The sequence below is a fragment of the Psammomys obesus genome, unplaced genomic scaffold (assembly GCF_907164565.1).
Source record: "Psammomys obesus unplaced genomic scaffold, mPsaObe1.curated_primary_1811, whole genome shotgun sequence".
NCBI classification, from domain to species: domain Eukaryota; kingdom Metazoa; phylum Chordata; class Mammalia; order Rodentia; family Muridae; genus Psammomys; species Psammomys obesus.
The window spans coordinates 34,510,299-34,528,146 of NW_026585644.1; the positions used below are offsets into that span (position 1 = coordinate 34,510,299).

At 44.7% G+C, this 17,848-nt stretch overlaps 2 protein-coding genes across 4 annotated transcripts in view; both read left to right on the forward strand.

Annotated features, from left to right (window-relative positions):
- Znf512 (zinc finger protein 512) overlaps positions 1 to 10,978 on the forward strand; it is a 31,752-nt gene extending 20,774 nt beyond the window's left edge. For all 3 annotated transcript variants that reach the window (XM_055627100.1, XM_055627091.1, XM_055627109.1), the window contains 5 exons: positions 535 to 726; positions 4,538 to 4,639; positions 6,270 to 6,332; positions 7,382 to 7,480; positions 9,110 to 10,978. In XM_055627100.1, the coding sequence (XP_055483075.1) occupies positions 535 to 726; positions 4,538 to 4,639; positions 6,270 to 6,332; positions 7,382 to 7,480; positions 9,110 to 9,415 (762 nt within the window). In that variant the 3' untranslated portion in view covers positions 9,416 to 10,978. The remainder of the gene's footprint in view (positions 1 to 534; positions 727 to 4,537; positions 4,640 to 6,269; positions 6,333 to 7,381; positions 7,481 to 9,109) is intronic.
- Positions 10,979 to 15,074: 4,096 nt separating this feature from the next.
- Ccdc121 (coiled-coil domain containing 121) lies at positions 15,075 to 17,713 on the forward strand. Its single transcript, XM_055622047.1, has 2 exons — positions 15,075 to 15,364; positions 16,726 to 17,713. The coding sequence occupies exons 1-2, from the start codon at positions 15,087 to 15,089 to the stop codon at positions 17,711 to 17,713; spliced, it is 1,266 nt and encodes a 421-aa protein (XP_055478022.1). The 5' UTR covers positions 15,075 to 15,086.
- Positions 17,714 to 17,848: the final 135 nt, after the last annotated feature.

The window sequence follows — 17,848 nt, forward strand, 5'->3', positions numbered from 1 at the left end:
GTGTGTGTGTGTGTGTGTGTGTGTGTGTGTGTGTGTGTGTGTGTGTGATTTATTGAGGATAATAGCCTGAGACCCATGTTTTCATCTTTTGGCTAGACATAAGCTCAGGGACCTTCCTGTCCTCTACCTGGAGCTCTTTGTGTGTTGCCCAGTCCTCTCCGCGCCCTCTGCTGTTGCCTGTAGGAAGACCCTGAATGCTCTCATCTAGACTGTGGAGGCAGCCCCCAGCACCCCCCTCAGCCCCTCCAGCTCCCAGCAACTCCCCCAGCCCCCAGCTAGCTAGCCAGAAAGCCCCAGAGACCCTCCTGTCTCAGCTCCTCTAGTGGTGTGATACAGGAGTGCACCATTGCGCCTGTCTTTCTAATGTGGTAGTGTGGGTTGGGGGATCAGTCTCCCACAACCTTATCCTTCATGTGCGGTAGGGGACTGTGCTAGCGCCACAGATTTTATCCCGCCAAGAAGGGCATCATGTTTAAATCACTGGCTGCGACTGAAGCCACTTGTCAGCCCTGTCTTCATGCCTCTCTTTTGCAGGTCTTCTTTCCAGAATCAGGACAGCCAGACTGTTTAAAGGAGATGAGTCTGGAGGCGAAGGGTGGAGGCCGAGTTCAGCGGCGTTCTGCCAAGATAGCTGTGTACCACCTGCAGGAACTTGCCTCCGCTGAACTGACCAAGGAATGGCCCAAGAGGAAGGTGCTCCAGGACCTGGTACCCGATGACCGGAAGGTAAGGCAGTGTGTCACTGACACTCAGTGTTTTGTAGAAGTTTTCCCAATGTGGATTTATGTGGTGTTCTCTTGAGCTTGGGTTGAAGGATATATGGTTTTTGTAGGAATACTACCCAGGCAATGTTGGACCTTCTTGGTACATCCAGTCAGAAGGTATATGGTGCTGCTTTGATCAGTGAAAACTTACTGCTGGTGATAACTGATCAGCTGACAAGGTTGTATCTCCAGGTAACTCAGTGATAAGATTACGCTGGTCCTCTTAATTAGTGCACAGTTTGGGTAGAGACCAAGCCTACCTAAAGATCTCATACTATACCCACTTTGGTCAACATTCATTGATAAACCTTTCCTACAATAAGTATACCATAGTGTTACTTAGTGAAAAACTTTCATTTCTTTCATCACTTTTATAGTTACTCATTGAAATCGTACTGTGAGAAAAATCTTTCATGTTAATTTATTAATATCAGAAAATTTATTAGTGTTTCCTCATAGTTCATGAGGAATTAGTGTTAGAAAATGATGATGTTTTATGAATATCACAAATGATGATATCTATGAATGCTCAAACATCTTATGGATGCTCAAAACTACTTTCCATACATGGTCTTTATATATTTTTAATGATATTTTATTCATGGGGAGGGGTGCATGTGGATGTCAGAGAGCAACTTGAAGGAGTCTGTTCTTTCCTTCCACCACGCAGGTCCCATGGATTAAGCTCGGGTTCTGAGGCTTGGTGTAGGTGCCTTTACTCAGCAATCTTACCACCCCACACTAAAGCTTCATGAGTGTCAGTCAGATAAATCAGCAAATGTAGAACCTTTTGCTCTGCATAGAGACTTACTCTTTTAGATACTTAATTTTATTCTATTGGTTGTAAGTCATTGTTAGTAGCATTTCTCTTTCTGCTCCAATAGGCCCTGATTGAGTATTCAGAGGTCTGTCAAGTAGACTCTTAACTCTTCTGTTGTACCTAAACTTAAAAAATGTATTGGGTGTTGTGGCACCTTAATTCCAGCACTCAAGGGGCAAAGGCAGGCGGATAATCTGAGTTCAAGGCCAGTCTGGTCTACAGAGTGAGTCTAAGACAACCAGGGCTATACAGAGAAACCCTGTCCTGGGAAAAAAAAACAAAACAACAACAATAAAAATGACAAAACAAAAATATATTTACTTTATCTGTGTGAGTGTTTGCCTGCATGTATATATTTGTATCACGTGCATGCCTGGTGCCTGTAGAAGCCAGAAGATAACAGATCTCCTAGGATTTGAGTTAATTATAGTTGTGAATCATTCGTTATGTATGTACTGGGAACAGAACCCCATTCCTCTGAAAGACTAATCAATGCTCTTAATTTCTGAGCCAACTTTCCAACCTATATATATTTTAAATACCATAAGGTAGTGAAAGATTTGCTTATATTTTTCCTGCCACATGTTTGAAATTACCCATTTTTGTAAGAAATTCTGGTTCCTATTAAGAGAATGTATTTAGAAAAGAAGATATGGGTGCCAAGTATGTTCATTCCTACTTGGCTTTCATTGCTCCTGGATCCTGTCAGTGCAGAGCCATACTGTATATATATGGGTTCGTGTTCACGCTTGTGCAAACACAGACACAAACAGAGATTATTAGTTACTTTTCTATTGCTTTGATACAACACCATGACTAAGGTAACTTTAGAGGAAGTTTATTTTGGGATTACATTTTCAGAGGGTGAAGAGTCCATCATTCTCCTGGCAGGGAGGCATGGCATCAGGGTCAGCTGGGAGCCCGCATATCTCAAGCTGCAAGCAGTAGACAGTTCACTGGGGATGATGCAAGGCTTTTGAAACCTCAAAGCCTGGCCCCAGTGACATCCTTTCACCAATAAGGCCACACCTCCTAAACCTAACCAAACAGTGTATTTATCTTGAAACCAGGTATTCATCTGGGCAGTGGTAGCCTTTAATCCCAGCACTCCGGAGGCAGAGGCAGGTGAATCTCTGAGAGTTCAAGGCCAGTCTGGTCTGCAAAGTAAGTTGAGGACAGCCAGGGCTCTTGTTACACAGAGAAACCCTGTCTCGGAAAACAAACAGACAAACGGGGAGGGGCCTGGGGGGAAACCAGGTATTCAAATGCCTGAGAATATGGGGGGCATCTCAAACTACCGCTACTACTGCCACCATTGAACACACACAGGGTTGTGCGGATTATAAAACATACTACTTTAAATTCCATCCCTACATGACCAGTTCCTTTCCAGCCCTCTATCCTATTCATCACTCCTTGTCCAGCAGTGGAATATCTGGCTTTGGTCTTCGTATACCATGGTCAGTGCTGCTAAAGTGCGTGAACATCAGGTTGTTTCAGAGTTGTGTGTACGTACCTCTCAAAGAACGCACCTCCTAGCTGGAGAGTCGTGGTTGTTCCGGTTGTGTTATCTCCAGCCTTATACAGCCGCAATGTTGTGCTCCAAAGTTGTTTTTTAATCTTGACAAGTTCCTTTGCCATTATTTTTTGGGGTTCCCTGACATATTATTAAGTTTAAATTATCTTTTAGTTTTGAGTATATGTGTCTTGGTTACTTTTCTTTTGTCATGACAAAACACCATAAGATCAGGTATTAAATATGAACCTGTGGGGCCATTGCCATTCAACCACCAGTGTATGGAATGCTGCCATAGTTCTAAAGCAGACCTGCTTGAACAGTTTCGTTTTGGAAAGGGCAATACTACTTACCTAATTATTCTCATTCTCATTTTGCCCTTTTCCCTCCCACTTCAAAAAATAACCACTCATTAGTTTCTGTTTATCCTTCCTGCACCGTTACCAGAATCTTGTGCATTTTTTTTTTTACATCCCCTTCTTCCTTTCTTTAGATTCATGTTTATTCTTTGGTTTGGCTCACTTAACAGTATATCCTGGAAACCACTTCAGTGTTCATAGAGATCACCCTCATTCTTTTTCTCCATAGTTGCATAGTGTATAACTTAGTCAATAGGATGGTGTAGATTTTAAAAATAGTACTTTCTTGACTGTCATCCTTTAACAAAGGGATGTAAGAGATGCAAATTAAATTAGTTGCTAAGGAGATGTCTTGCTTCTAAATCACACCAGCTCTGTGCTGTGATAGGGTCCTCATGGGCTTCTGTATTTCTCTGGTATATGCCATCAGCTCTTTTCCCTTTTTAAAATACAGATGAAATAAATGCTACATATGAAAGACTTGTTATCTGATGGGGAAATAGTCTAAGACTAAATAGGTTTCATCGGCAGCCAGGCTTTACAGATGACTTTTCTTGCTGTGTATTCACTGTTCTTGGGGGATTCTGAGATACATCATCTAGAGAAGTAGGTCTGAGGGGCTGGAGAAATGGTAGCTCTCTAGTTAAGAATACTTGCTGCTCTTGCAGAAGACCCCAGTTTTGTTCCCAGCACCCACATTTAGCAGCTCACAGCGGTCTGGAACTCAAGCTCCAGAGGATCTAAGGTGCTCCTCTGACCTCTGCAGGCACCTGCAGTCACAGTCACAAACCCACACACTGGCACACACAGATATTCATGATGAAGATAAGAAATATAATCCCTCCCCCCTCTTTTTCCCTAAGACAGGGTTTCTCTGTGTATCCCTGATTGTCCTGGAATTCTCTTTGTAGACCAGGCTGGCCTCAAACTCCCAGACATCTGCCTGCCTCTGCCTCCTGAGTGCTGGGATTAAAGGCATGCACCACCATGCTCCCTCCCTTTTAAAGTGGGTGTGAAGCTTTGAGGATGTCCTGGTTGGGAGCTAGATTCTTGCAATGCAATGTTTCTTGTGTTCTAGTTAAAATATACTCGCCCTGGGTTACCTACATTCAGCCAGGAAGTGCTGCACAAGTGGAAGATGGATATCAAGAAGTATCATCGCATCCAGTGTCCTAACCAGGTGATTCTAACTCTTTCATCACATCAGTAAATGCTCCTAAGAATCTGCTATATTAATTACTGATTGCTTCCTGACAACGTGCTTGAACTGCAGTGGGGGCATGGAGCAGCTACTTAGTTAGCTCAGAATTGGGTACCTCCATGATTCCGCCTGAATCATTAGGACAGCTTAGCTGCTCTCCACAGCATCATTTGAGATCACTCATGGGGCCAGTGATCACTCAGATGGGACTGGAATGTCCCGGACTGCTACATTCAGCTGGGTGCGTGGCCCTCCATAGGGCCTCTCTCTGCAGGATAGTTGGATTGCCAGTAGGGAATGTATGTGACTGACTTGAGATGCAAAAGTAAATGACTCAAGCCTTTTACAGTCCCATCACACAATTTGTATAGCAGCCTTCCATAGCTTCCTGTTAGTCAAAGGCATCACAGGTATATGAGTTACCTCTCTGTTGCTATGACACCATGACCAGAAGGAAGAGCCTATTTGTGCTCACGGTTCTAATGGGACGAGAGTCTGTCGTGGTGGAGAAGGATAGCAGCAGGTGGTGGGCATCACGATGGGAATAGAAAGCAAGAGTGCACATCTTCAAAAGCAAGCTTGAAGCAGAGAGCAAACCAGGAAGTTGAGTGAAACTATGAATGCTTAAATCCCAGCCGCAGCGATGTGCTTCCTCCAGTAAGGCTCAACTTCCCAGAGGTTCCGCAACCTCCCCAAACAGTGCCTCCAGCTGGGGACCAGGTATTCGGATGGGAGCTGTGCTGGTTCATTTCTTTGAATGTGTAGTTCCCAGGTGGCAGGCTGGAAAGGATTAGGAGATGTGGCCTTGCTGGAGGAGGTGTGTGACTGGGGCAGGGAGGCAGGCTTGGAGGTTTCCCATGCCCTTCCCAGTTAGCGCCAGCTCTGCTTCCAGTTTGTGGCTAATATAAGCTCTCGGCTACTTCTTCAGCACCATGCCTGCCTGCTGCCATCCTTCCTACCATGATGCCTATGGCCTCTGAAACTGTAGGGAATCCCCTAATCAAATGCTTTCTTTTATAAGTTGCCTCAGTCAGTGGTGTTTCTCCTTAGGAATAGAACAGTGACTAAGGCAAAAGTCCTTGGGGAACATTTCTTACTCAGACCGTTACAGGAGGATTAACCCAGACTCAAAGAAAAGGATGAATGGACTCTCCCTCTTGTGATAGAGTGGCAGAAATTTATTTAAAGATTTTAATTTAAAGATTCACCACTATCTTTAAAATTGGTACCAGGGCTGATAGTGTAGTCCTTTTGGAAGAAATAAATACAAATGTAGTTGATATGTTTATACTAAATAAAATGTAGTTAAAATATAACTCTGAAATAGTGTTCTGTTGAGCGTCAGAGAGAGGCCTGGGAAGAAACAGCTCAAACTTCCCTCGAGCCTTGTTCACCCTCTTTATTGTCTTTTCTTTTGTTTCCTTTTTGCCCCCGTGCCGTGTGTGTGTGTGTGTGTGTGTGTGTATGTGTGTGTGTGTGTGTGTGTGTAATTTGGTTTGTGGCACTGGCTATTGATCTTCTACCTCCAAATATGGAAGTGAAAATGACTATATTGCTAAGAGAAGGGTTCTGTGTGGTTCAGTCCTCACTTGTTGCTTCTCTTTTTCAGGGCTGTGAGGCTGTCTACAGTAGTGTATCTGGCCTTAAGGCTCACCTGGGCTCTTGTACATTGGTTTGTAATATTTTCAGTTTACTATCTTAATGTGTTCTCTCCAGTAGTCTGGCTGAACAGCCAGCCATCTTGTTGACCATCATCTTCAGAGGCTGCCTTTAACCTCAGTATCATGGGCATTCTTTCTGTTGGGTGGGGTAGTAGGTGCATCCAGGGTACAGAAAAGGTCAACAAAGTCATGTCATACTCGTTGAAGGAATTTGAAGAAAAAAGTCTGAATTTGGAATCCCAACCAGAGATTACTTCTTTTGCCCTGGTCCTCACACACTGGACCTACCTTCCCTTATTTTGCCATAATCTTCTTAAAAAGAAGTTGTTTGGACTGGTGAGCATCCTCCAAACCCATCTGAACGCTACTGGCCTCAAGGGATGGGGGACAGGGCAGGATATCAGGCTAACACCCATTGACCTCTCTGAATCTTTTCCATGGTGACCTAAGTGCCTTACAGCCCACAAGCCATGGGAAATGCTGCCACTTTCCAGGCCCATTCAGAAGTTTTTCCTCACACAAAATGAGCACTAACAGCTTCAGGAGGGGAGAGGGAAGTCTCAGTTCAAGGTACCAATGGCTTTGTAGGTATCTCAGCCAGATCTGTGTGGCAGTGCTCGGGAAAGGGCCATCTTGATCCTAGTTTCTGAGTTCTTAAGCTAGGTATTACTAATGAGATTCTTGTAACTGGGTTTCCAAGGCACTGTTTGCCACAGTGGTTCACAGTGGAAAGGACTGGACCATGGGCACCTCTAGTGAACCTGGGGTGTTTGATTGTTTGTGGGGAGGAAATCAAGAAAAGCCAAAAGTGAGGTGAAAGGTAGTAGAGAAGGCTGTGTCTCGGTGCTGTGCATGGTTCCAAGTGGCATTGCTACGTGTGTGCAGTAGTGAGAATCTGTCTTAGCTGGGTTTTGTAAAACAAATTGCCATTTTGGACCATTTCCTATGATTTCTAATTAGGTAGACTCCCCCATTTCATTTCTCACAATCACTGCACAACCTTTAGGTATGTTTTCCTGAATTTACCCATAATTCTCTTTTCTTTCTGTCTTTGAACCAGGGCACCTTTGTGGCTGGAAAATACAAATGTCTTCTGTGTCAGAAAGAATTTGTGTCAGAGAGTGGTGTCAAGTACCACATCAATTCTGTCCATGCCGAGGTATGCTTCCTAGTGTCTGTGTAATCCTGTGTGTCCATCTTCAAGCTGGAAGAAGTGGACCTTGCCCCTGGCTTCATGTACTAGGAATGGCAAAAAGAACTTGTCAGAGTTAGCATGCTCTCTGAAATTAGATGAATGCAAATGTATTTTCTGTGAAGATTCTCGAGCTCACTGTGGCTGGGCATCTTTGAGCCCCTATAATTCTCTTAACTTTGATTAAGTGAAGCACTTGGGAACCAGACTGCACTTAAATGTTTGATCTTGTTTTACAGCATTTTAATGTACATGAATGTTTTGCCTGATTAGGTCTGTACTGTGAGGGTGCCTGTTGCCCTTGGTGGCCAGAAGAGGGCAGCAGCTCCCCTGGAACTGTAATTACAGATGGTTGTGAGCCACCATGTAGATACTGGGTCTTCTGCATGAGCAGCCAGTGCTCCTAACCACTGAGCTGTATCTCCAGTCCTCCAACAACTAGTTTTTAATGCTGTTTATATTATTGCATAAAAAATCTATGAATCAGAGAGCTTACTTTACATTATACTTGGCCTGGTTGCAAATGCCTGATATTGTAGCATTCGGAAGGTAGAGGCAGATGGATCAGCAATTCAGGGTCATCGTGCTATCATTGTAGGTATACATGTTCTCAGGACTTAAACATGTGAGCTGAATGTGGTGGTGCACACCCATAATCCCAGCCCCTGCATATGCTAAGGCAAGAGCATCACAGGTTTTGAGTTCACCTGGGCTGTACAACTCAGCACCACAAAAGAAAAGGAAAAACAACAGAGTGACAACATGCAAAATCAGTTATTTAGCCCAGTATCTGGAATGTTGCTTTTACTATGATGGTGAGATCTTGGTGTACACCTAACCCTGGCAGGCTAGCCTCAGCCCCATCAGGCCCTGTCTGAAAAAAGAAATAAGCAGTAGTGAGGTATTTGACGTGTTCTGCATCCAAGTCTTGGTGTGTGTTCTTCACTGAAGGCATATCAATTTGCACTTGCAAGAGCTCATTAAGAATAGCAGCTGTCCCCTTCATCATGTATTCGCTAGACTTCACTTTCCTTATTTGTTTCCATTAATTTTTTCAAAAAATTCATCACATACATTTATGCACACTTGGGGCCTCACTGATCCGTCCTCTGGTAGTGCTCCTCTGCCTACAGTAGTGCTCCTTTGTCCTAGCTTTTTCCAGTGAGTAGATATTCTAATGAGGTGGTTGTGAGCTGTCCAGTGTTAGCTGGGACCAGAACCTGGGTCCTCTGGAAGAGCACAGCACGCTCTTAATTGCTGAGCTGCCTCTGCAGCCCAGGTTTTGGGGTTTTGAGACAAGATCTTTTAAGCAGTCTCTGCCCTCAGACCAGCTGCGTCTCTGAAAATGATCCTTCTGCCTCTGGCTTGTATGTACTAAGATTCCAGGCATGCACCACCACGCCTGTATGTGGATCACATATTAAACTACACAGAATCATATACACAATACTCATTCAAAAATGGAGCTCTAAGGCCCATGTGCTCCCGTCCCTCCTGCACTGTATACCTAACACAGCCTTCCCCATTCTTCCTGTCCCTTCATTTTGTCCTTCATGATGTTTTTTACGTGGTCCCATGTCTGCTGTTGCTCTTTAGGACTGGTTTGTTGTAAACCCGACAACCACCAAAAGCTTTGAGAAGCTGATGAAGATAAAGCAGCGGCAGCAGGAAGAAGAGAAGCAGCGGCAGCAGCACGGGAGCCGACGGTCGCTGAGGAGGCAGCAGCAGCCTCGAACTGAGCCTCCAGAGGGCCAGGCAGAGCCAAGGGCAGGGAAGGAGGAGGGCGGGAACGAGGAACTGGTAGTGTCTACCTTATGTAAAGGATCAGAGCAGGAGCCAGTCCTAGCACCGTCCCAGAAAGCCGAGCCCACCAAGACCACTCACAAACGAGGGAGGAAGTAGGCAGCCGCTGAGAGCGCTCCTAGGAGAGTGGATGTGGTGCAGGTGGCATGGGGACACGTGCAGGGGCCCTGAGTCGTGGGCTGGCTGAAGATGCTTTGAGCTGTGGCTGTGGGGCTGTGGCTCTCAGCTCCTCTGTATAAATTTCATGGTCTTCCTGACTAGTTCACTCTCATCCCGCCCTGCCTTAGCAGGTTCATATTCCCAAGGAGCTCCCCTGAAAAAGCAGTGGCAGGCGCCGGCCCTGTGCAAGTTTAAGAAAGAAATCATTAGCTGGTTTTCTTTGTTCTTTCCTGTCTGGATTACAGATGTTCTTGGAATTCTCTGTTGATTTAGTGGCTGTTCCATCACCTAGCTTACAAAACAGTTCCAAACCAATTTTTTTTTTTTTTTAAAGCCATGACAAGTTTTATCCTTGTGTTTGTGACATAAGAGGACTGGAAAGCAGAATTGTCATTTTTTGTTACAGTGTAGCCCTGAACCCTGGGAAGCAGAATCTGAGGGAGGCTGCTTGTATATAATTTGGTTTTACTGTTGAGAGGAAGAAAATGACTTAGCATGAATAAGCTAGGAGCTCACTACAATTGCTCTTGGAGCAGGGACGAAGTTGACCCACAGGCACGGAAACACAGCCCTTGGAGTCTATGTCCCAAACACTAAGATAAGAAGGAAGGGAAGGGCAGTGGCATAAACACTGTCCTACCCTCCTAGGTTGCCAGAATCACTACCCCAAAGCTTGATTTTGACTCCTTGGTGTTAAGGATGGAGAAATGACTCGGTCCCTTGCTGGTGCCCTGATACCTGGAAATGCCGCTGAGGTTGCAAAGCAAGGTGTGCTCTCCCTCTCCCTTGCACTTACCTCACTTGTTAGGCCACACCCACTAAGTCCTCCTTCATGGCACTAACCCACCTGTCTGAATGTTCTGAGAATACTGTCCTACTGTTTGTATATGGAGTTCTATCTGCTTTATATTGTGAGACTTTGACACCAGATGTAGATATTTCTCTGGAGCTGGAAAGAATGGTCTCTGTACCTCATGCTTGTCTGGTGGTGGTCAGTGGGCTTCTTCCCTGTGAAGGCGGTATCTTTGGAACATGAGTTAGAGTAAGTAGCCTTGTTATTGTGTTTCTGGTTTCTCTTCCTCTTTTTGTGTAAATATTGTTCTTCTATATTCCTGCCTATTGTATGACATATGCCACTTACAAGGTAGCCTTGATATGGACAAATACTACCTTTTCAAACTCTGAAAGGCTGTTTGCTACCCTTGAAGTCTCTGTTCTCTGTGCTCCTCTAAATAGCTTTATCATGTGTGCTTTGTGAAGACCACTTTTCAATAATGGGGCATTAAAACTTGAATTGGGCACTTCCAGAAGGGGTCATTTTGAAACAAGTCGAGAAAATGATGTGTCTGTGCTGTTTTTATTTTTAATTCCTGCTTACACCCTTCGAGCTCCTGTAGTAGGGTGAGGGCTGTGGAGGAGGAGAAATAAGCTATGTTATGTTCTGGTGACAAGGACTTGGAGAATACTTGGCAATGGCAAATAAAATAACTCACTTAGAAAGTCTCTGGTTCTCTGCTGCTGCCCTGCTGTCGGACACCTTGCTGACACCACACGGGACTCAGAAGATGGCTGAGAACTGGGGGGAGTTAAAGGTCACTTCAGTAATTCCTTGGCTCCTAAAACCTTCTGGTCTCAACGACTGCAACAAAAGGGAGCTGGTGCAGGGATATGGCCTGTTTGCTGTGGATCTTTTGTAGCAGGCCCTTTCCTTTTCTTTCACAAGGCCAGGAATCAACAAGACTTGTGTAGACTGTCCTAGTCATGCTATTCAGTTTTTAAAATTCATATAATATAACGAAGGATGGCAGTATTCGGTATACACGTGTGTGTGTGTGTGTGATGAAATTTATATAGATACTTTGAAAATGATTTGGCAGTAGTAATAATGCTGAACATGCACCGTGAGAATAAGATCCAGTCCCAGCTATGTGCCCACTTGTGTGGGAGGTTGCACAGGAATGATGAGGTGCACAGTGCAGAGACGCTCAACATGTTCATCAGGAACTACCACTTGTCCACCAAATCTGTTCTCGTCTTCACAAAACACGGCCTAGTAGGACACTGGCCAGACTCCTCATTTCTTTCTTGTTGTTCTTTCAGCCCTTCATATGGCAAATGAGTGAGTAGCCAGTAGTCTGTTGGAATCTGTAGAAGTAATGTGTGTGCTTTGAAGACTATGTAAGAGAGGGATGTAGCCAGGCGTGGGGACACACACCTTTAATCCCACCCCTGGGGAGGCAGAGGCAGGCAGATCTCTGGGAGTTCGAGGCCATCCTGGTCTACAAAGTACCACAGCCAACTACACAGAGAAACCCTGTCTCAAAAAAAAAAAAGAAAAAAAAAAAAAGAGGGATGTAGCTCTGATTAATGGGTGACCAGCATGTACACGAGCCTGGTTGGTCCCTAGCACTGGGGAGAACGTTCTCATCTAGATTCACTCCTGCTTTCTGGCGCCATGATGCAAGCTTTTCTGGCCTGCCACATCCTGCATGTCTGAAAGGTTAATACCTCCAAAGGTGTGCCTAAATAAATTCCTTTTAATGGGAAAGGAGCACAGTATACCATGCAGTTCTTTCTGCTTGGCCAGTTAGGTGCAGTAGAGAAGATGCTCCATAGGATAGAAGTGTTCAAAACAGAAGTGAGTCAGCTTTTGAAGGAGGGCTATTTGCTAAGCAAGAACTTTTCAGACTAGCATGTGTGCTTCTTTTTTCTTTTTTAAAATCTACTCCATTATCTTTTCCATCCTTCTAGATAGATAAAATGTAATAGTCACATAGTGGGATACTATCCTAGTTTGGTTTCTGTTGATGTGCTAAACACAGTGACTGAAAGCAACGTGGGGAGGAAACGGTTTATTTTATTCTACAGCTTTTAGTCCTTCGTGAGGGGAAGCCGGGACAGGAGGCCAAGGCAGGAACCTGGCTGCAGAAACTGAAGCAAAAGGCCATAGAGGACTGCTGCTTCCTTGTTCATCATGGTTTGCTCAGCTTGGGTTATTATTGTTTTGTTTTGTTTTTTATGCAATTCAGGACCACTTGACCTGGGCTGGCCCCACCCACAGTGGGGACCCTCGCACCTCAATTATTAACTAAGAAAATGTTCCCAAAGACTTGCCTATAGGCCATTCTGATAGAGATATTTTCTTAGTTGAGGTTCCCTCTTCCCAGATGACCTAAGCTGTGTCAAGTTGACAAAAACCTAACCAGCACAATTACTATATATATTACTAAGCCTCCATCAGACATCCATGCAAAACACTCAGAAAATTAAAATAAGTCATTGCAAAAAGATTTCTATACAACTCAGGATTTCTTCTATTCATAGCAAGCGACACTGGGTGTGGTGGCACTTGCCTGTAATTCTACAACTGCAAAGGCAGAGGCATGCAGATCTGAGTTCAAGGCCAGCCTGGTCTACAAAGAGTATCCAGGACAGCCAAGGCTACACAGAGAAATCCTGTCTTGAAAAACAACAACAAAAATTGTGTGTGTGTGTGTGTGTGACACTAGTGACATTTATAGTCCTTTTGAAAGACACCTGGATGCTAGGCATGGCAATATGTATAATATGGAGTGATTAAATATGTGTGTGTACACAAGCACACGTGTGTGCTCAGGCTCTACAGTGAGCATTTGGTGGTCAGAGGACAATGTATGGAAGTCAGTCCTCACCTTCCACCATGTGGATTTTAGGGCTCAAACTCAGATTCAAGAATAGTCACAAGGTCCTCGTGATGATTGCCCCAAGCTGGCCAGGTGAATGTGTCAGTCTGTCTGGGTGTGTCAGTCAAGACACATTTGGCTCAAGAAAACCATTAAGGAAGTGTTACACGGTGCAGTTCTGAAAGCGCACCCATCACAGAGGGTGCCAAGTGCTGATCCGATACTGCAGTAACACCCACATACGGCCAGTTCCCCAGTTCCCGTGGATGTTTCCTAAAGCCGCCATGTGGGTTCTCAGAACTGAACCCAGGTGCCCTGCAAGAGCAGCAAGTGCTCTCAGCCACTGGGCCCTCTCTCCAGCCCTTCATTTACATTAAAAAAGGAAAAAAAAAGTTTTTTGTTCTTTGTTCTCACGTATCCTAGGCTGGCCTTGAACTTGCTATACAGAAAGAGGAAATCCTAGAATCGCTGGTCCTCCTGCCTCCACCTCCAGAGTGTTGGGATTACAGGTGTGTGCTACTACCCCAAGCATTATTTGGCGCTAGAGCTTGTTCTCAGGATTCTGTACACCAGGTAAGCACTCCTGACAGCTGAGCTACATCCCCAGCCCCTTTCATTCACTTAAACTTTAAAAATTGTGTGGGTGTGTGTGGTTCCCACACCCTCTCTGGTCTCCACAGGCAAGGTAAAGTGTGATTACTGAAAAGCAAGTCTGTCTACACATAAACACGTAAATAAAACGAAATCTTTAAAAAGTGAATGAGAAGAGATGAAAACTGAGGGCAGGTGAAACAACAGAGGGAAAATGGGGCTAGGGACATAATTCAGTGGTAGAATTATAACCTAGATGGGCAAGCCCCTGGAGCCAAACCCCATTCCTTTCCTGACCACACCTAAAGTTTGCACTCTTTGTTTCTGCCTGATTATCTATTCCATGTGCTACACCTGTGTTCAACATTCAACTCTCAGATCAAAAGCTAGCTTGATTATCCACCGAACAGCATCTCCCTAACTCTTAGTCATCTCCTTACTTGCTTTCTGTTTGAATACAGGTGTTTCTTTACACTTATTTTTTCAAGACTGGTTCTCTGTGTAGCCCATGGTTGTCCTATAACTCAGTCTGTAGACCAGGCTGGCCTCAAATTCACAGAGCTGCCTGCTCCTGCTTCCCAAGTGCTGGGATTAAAGGCCTTCGTCACCACTGCCCACCTTTGTTCATTCCCAGAATGTGGTAGGTCCTGCAGTGGAAAGTCTTCACTGCTAACTTGACAGCTTTCTCTGTATTCAAGTCAAGGCTTCCTCTTATGACCTGGCTTTTAAGAATCTGTTCATTTCATCCTCAAGACAGTGTACAACAAAAACAGTTACACCAGCTGTGCATTGGGCTTATGCAGAAGCTAACTCTGACCCAAGATAAGGTCCCAGGTTTCCCAGGGAAAAGAACTGGAGTGCTAGTCAAGTTACCCAGAAAGCAAACACCTGGACTCTCCACCCCAAAGACTCCTCTCCTCAGCTCTGACCTTCCTCCTGCCTCATGAGGCTCCTACTGAGTAGGTAGTCATTTCTAAAAGGTAGTTCTGGGCTCCTGCCATTCCCAATACCAACAGACTCACAATGATCTTAGGTGAGGTCCCATGAAGTTTCAGACTCAGCAGAAGTTGCAGTTCAGCCCCTCACCATAGAGACACCAAATCACTAGAGAGACTTCTGTGACATTACATGAGATCACTGTGCAGGGAAAATTTGACCCCAATCTGAGTAAGAGGATACAGTGGTAGGCCATTGGGGTTTATATGGGTTTCAGCCTGATCCTGCTAACTGATGATAGTGCCTGAGAAATGGGAGGGTTGGACAATTGAGAGGGTGTGGAGGGTGCCTGAAAGAGGATTGGAGGTAATAGGATTGGATGTGTGAGGTTGGATGTCTCACTCTCAGAAGTGGGACAAGAGATGGAATCCCAAGAGCAGGGTAACTGCATTTCAAAAGACAGAAGTCCCAGGTCTGGGGACAAGTCCAGACAATTTCCAAGGACTAATTTAGTAGTTCAGACTAAGAAAGTATGCCATGACAACTCTTGCTGTGCAAGGTTGCATCATGTTGACCCCAAAGTAAAGACACCTTATGAAAATTGTGTTCCCCAAGAGCAGACACCTGGTACAAGTTCTTTGGCAAAGACCATCAGTAAGCCCAAAATTCACCCTGATAAACATCTGAGTTCTGGAACCAGGTAGGTACTAAGAGGGGGGAGATTGATGTGAATGGAAGGTCTCCTAAGCTTGGTAAAAATGATGGAAGAGGGAGGGCCTGGGAGACAGCTCAGTGGCTCAGGTATCTGCCACCTGCGTGGCATGAGGATCTGAATTCAGATCACCAACACCCACTTATAAAGCTGGGTAAGGCAGCACATTCCTGGAACTCCTAACATTAGGATTAGGACATAGAAATAGGTAGATCCCAGATGTTTATTGTCCAACCAGCCTGCATAGCCTAATCATTGAGCATCATGTTTCGTGAGATGCTTAATTAGGGTTTCTATTGCTCTGATGAAACACCATAACCAAAAGCAGCCCCAGGGAGGGAAAGATTTATTTAACCTTACACTTCTGTATCACAGTTTATCATCCAAAGAAGTTAGGGCAGGAACTCAAGACAGGAACCTTGAGGCTGGACCTGGAGTAGGAGCCATGGAAGTACACTGCTCATTCATTGACTTGCTTGGCCAGCTCTTCTTTCTTCTTCTTCTTCTTCTTCTTCTTCTTCTTCTTCTTCTTCTTCTTCAAATCAGGACCTCCTGCCTAGGGGTGCCATCTTGCCCCTGTTAGCTGAGCCCACCCACATCAATCTTTAATTTAAAACAAAACCCTCTAGATTTCTACAGACAACTTGATGGAGTCATCTTCTCAATGTCATTTCTCTGGCCAGATAACTCTTAATGTTCTTGAATTCACAAAAATTGAAGTAGCACTGGCACTATCTGAGCATGATGGAAACCTGGTGGCATGCTTTTTTAATAACTCTTTTATAATACATTTCTTTTATCTTTTTTCCCCTACGCCACCCAGTCCTTTCCAAAACCCCAACAGCAGTTAGGAGAGAGAAAGGGTTAGTGGGAGAGGGAGCATAGTTCTTTTAGGTAGCTGCTTCCTGCTGGTCAGGGTCTTCGGGTTCCTTGGAGCCAGTCCAATTCTTGTTTCACAAAAGGAGATTGCACAACTTATTGTCTCATAACAGCCACCAGGAGAAGCAAGGGGGAAGCAGGAGCAGCATAGTTCTTCTCTGATCTCACTCTCTGTGCTCTGTGCTCTCACTCTCCAGAGTCCTCAGATTTAAACTATCTGCAACTGGCAAAGAGCTCCTTTCAGAACCCACACAAGGCAAAGAGTCTGCTGCTGTGGATCATCTGAATCAGTCCCACATCTCACACTTGGGACCAAAACAAAAACATGTTTATATCCACAACAGAAACCCAAAGTTTTCTTTGTTTGTTGTAAGAATACAAGACAAGGGTCTGTATTAGTTTCCAGTTATTATTTTCTCAATTGTGTTTAAAGAACTGATAAAGGAGTGTTTCCTTTGTTCCTCCTCCAGGTTAGCTCAGAGTCCGAAAGATTCTTCCCAACCACCAACGTGTCTTTCTATTCTAAGTGAATTTTTCAAGCCAGAGAGGCTAACAAAATTGGAGAGAAAAGTAGAAAGGACAATTAAGGCACTAGAGCTACTGAACAAAAATATAAAGAAGGCTCGGCTCCGGCAGGAAAGCCTGCTACAAAACAGCAGGTTTCTCCAAGAGCAGGGGCTCTATCTAGAGAATGAGAACAGATACATTGTGGAATTTCTAAAAAAATGGAATGAGCAGTGTAAAAAGAAACACGAGGACCACTGGAATGAGTATTCTCAGGAATGTGGGGAGATTAAGAGACAGAAGCAAGAACTGATGTCCAAATTTGCCCAGAAAAATGCAGACCTTCAAACAGAGATCTTGAAGAGGAAACACACCCAATTCGAGCTGGCACAACAGATTCAGTCACTGAAGCACATTTCCTTGGTAAAGGAGAACCAGGAGATGAGAATCCAGGCGTTACAGAAGGAACTAGAGGCCATGAAAGCCGAGACAGCCTTGAAGGCCCATCAGGCATGCTTGGAATTCCTGCAGCTTAAGGCGTGCCTCTACAGAGAGCTGCACACACTAAAACTGCCTCAGGTGGGAGAATACACCTCCAGCGAGCTTAAGCAAGAGGCCCAGACCTTAGAGTCCATGGCTAAGAAGCTGAATTCAGAGCTGAATGTTAGCATCAACAGAGAGTTCCAGGAGTTACAGGAGGAAGTGATGAATCTGGCTCAGAAACACTACAAGCTACAGTCTATAAAGAGGAAGCTAGAGAAGTGGAAAAAGCAACTGAAGGAGGAACAATGGTATCAAGAAGCCTTAGCTAGAGGGAGAGGACACCTTAAGGCAAAGAGTAAGAGATGTCCCGAGAATATGTCCCGAAGCCACATTGGCCATCCTTCATGCACCAAATCAAGAATAAAGCCAATGCAATTTATAAGTCAGAGAAGTAAGAATTGGAACTGCTAGGCCCCGATAGTCTTGGTCTACTGGGGAGGCTGTTGAATGGCCAGTGACACTGGACCAGCTTGAAAATCACTTTGAGATTTTTCATGATTCTTACATGTTCCCATGGAAGACCACTGGATAACACAGGGTCATTTG

Excerpts from the sequence above, each read along its gene's own strand:
- Ccdc121 (XM_055622047.1), top strand. The coding sequence starts at position 15,087 with ATGGAATCCCAAGAGCAGGGTAACTGCATTTCAAAAGACAGAAGTCCC. Across the intron at positions 15,365-16,725 it reads CATCTGAGTTCTGGAACCAG|GTTAGCTCAGAGTCCGAAAG; the intron begins GTAGGTACTAAG and ends TTCCTCCTCCAG.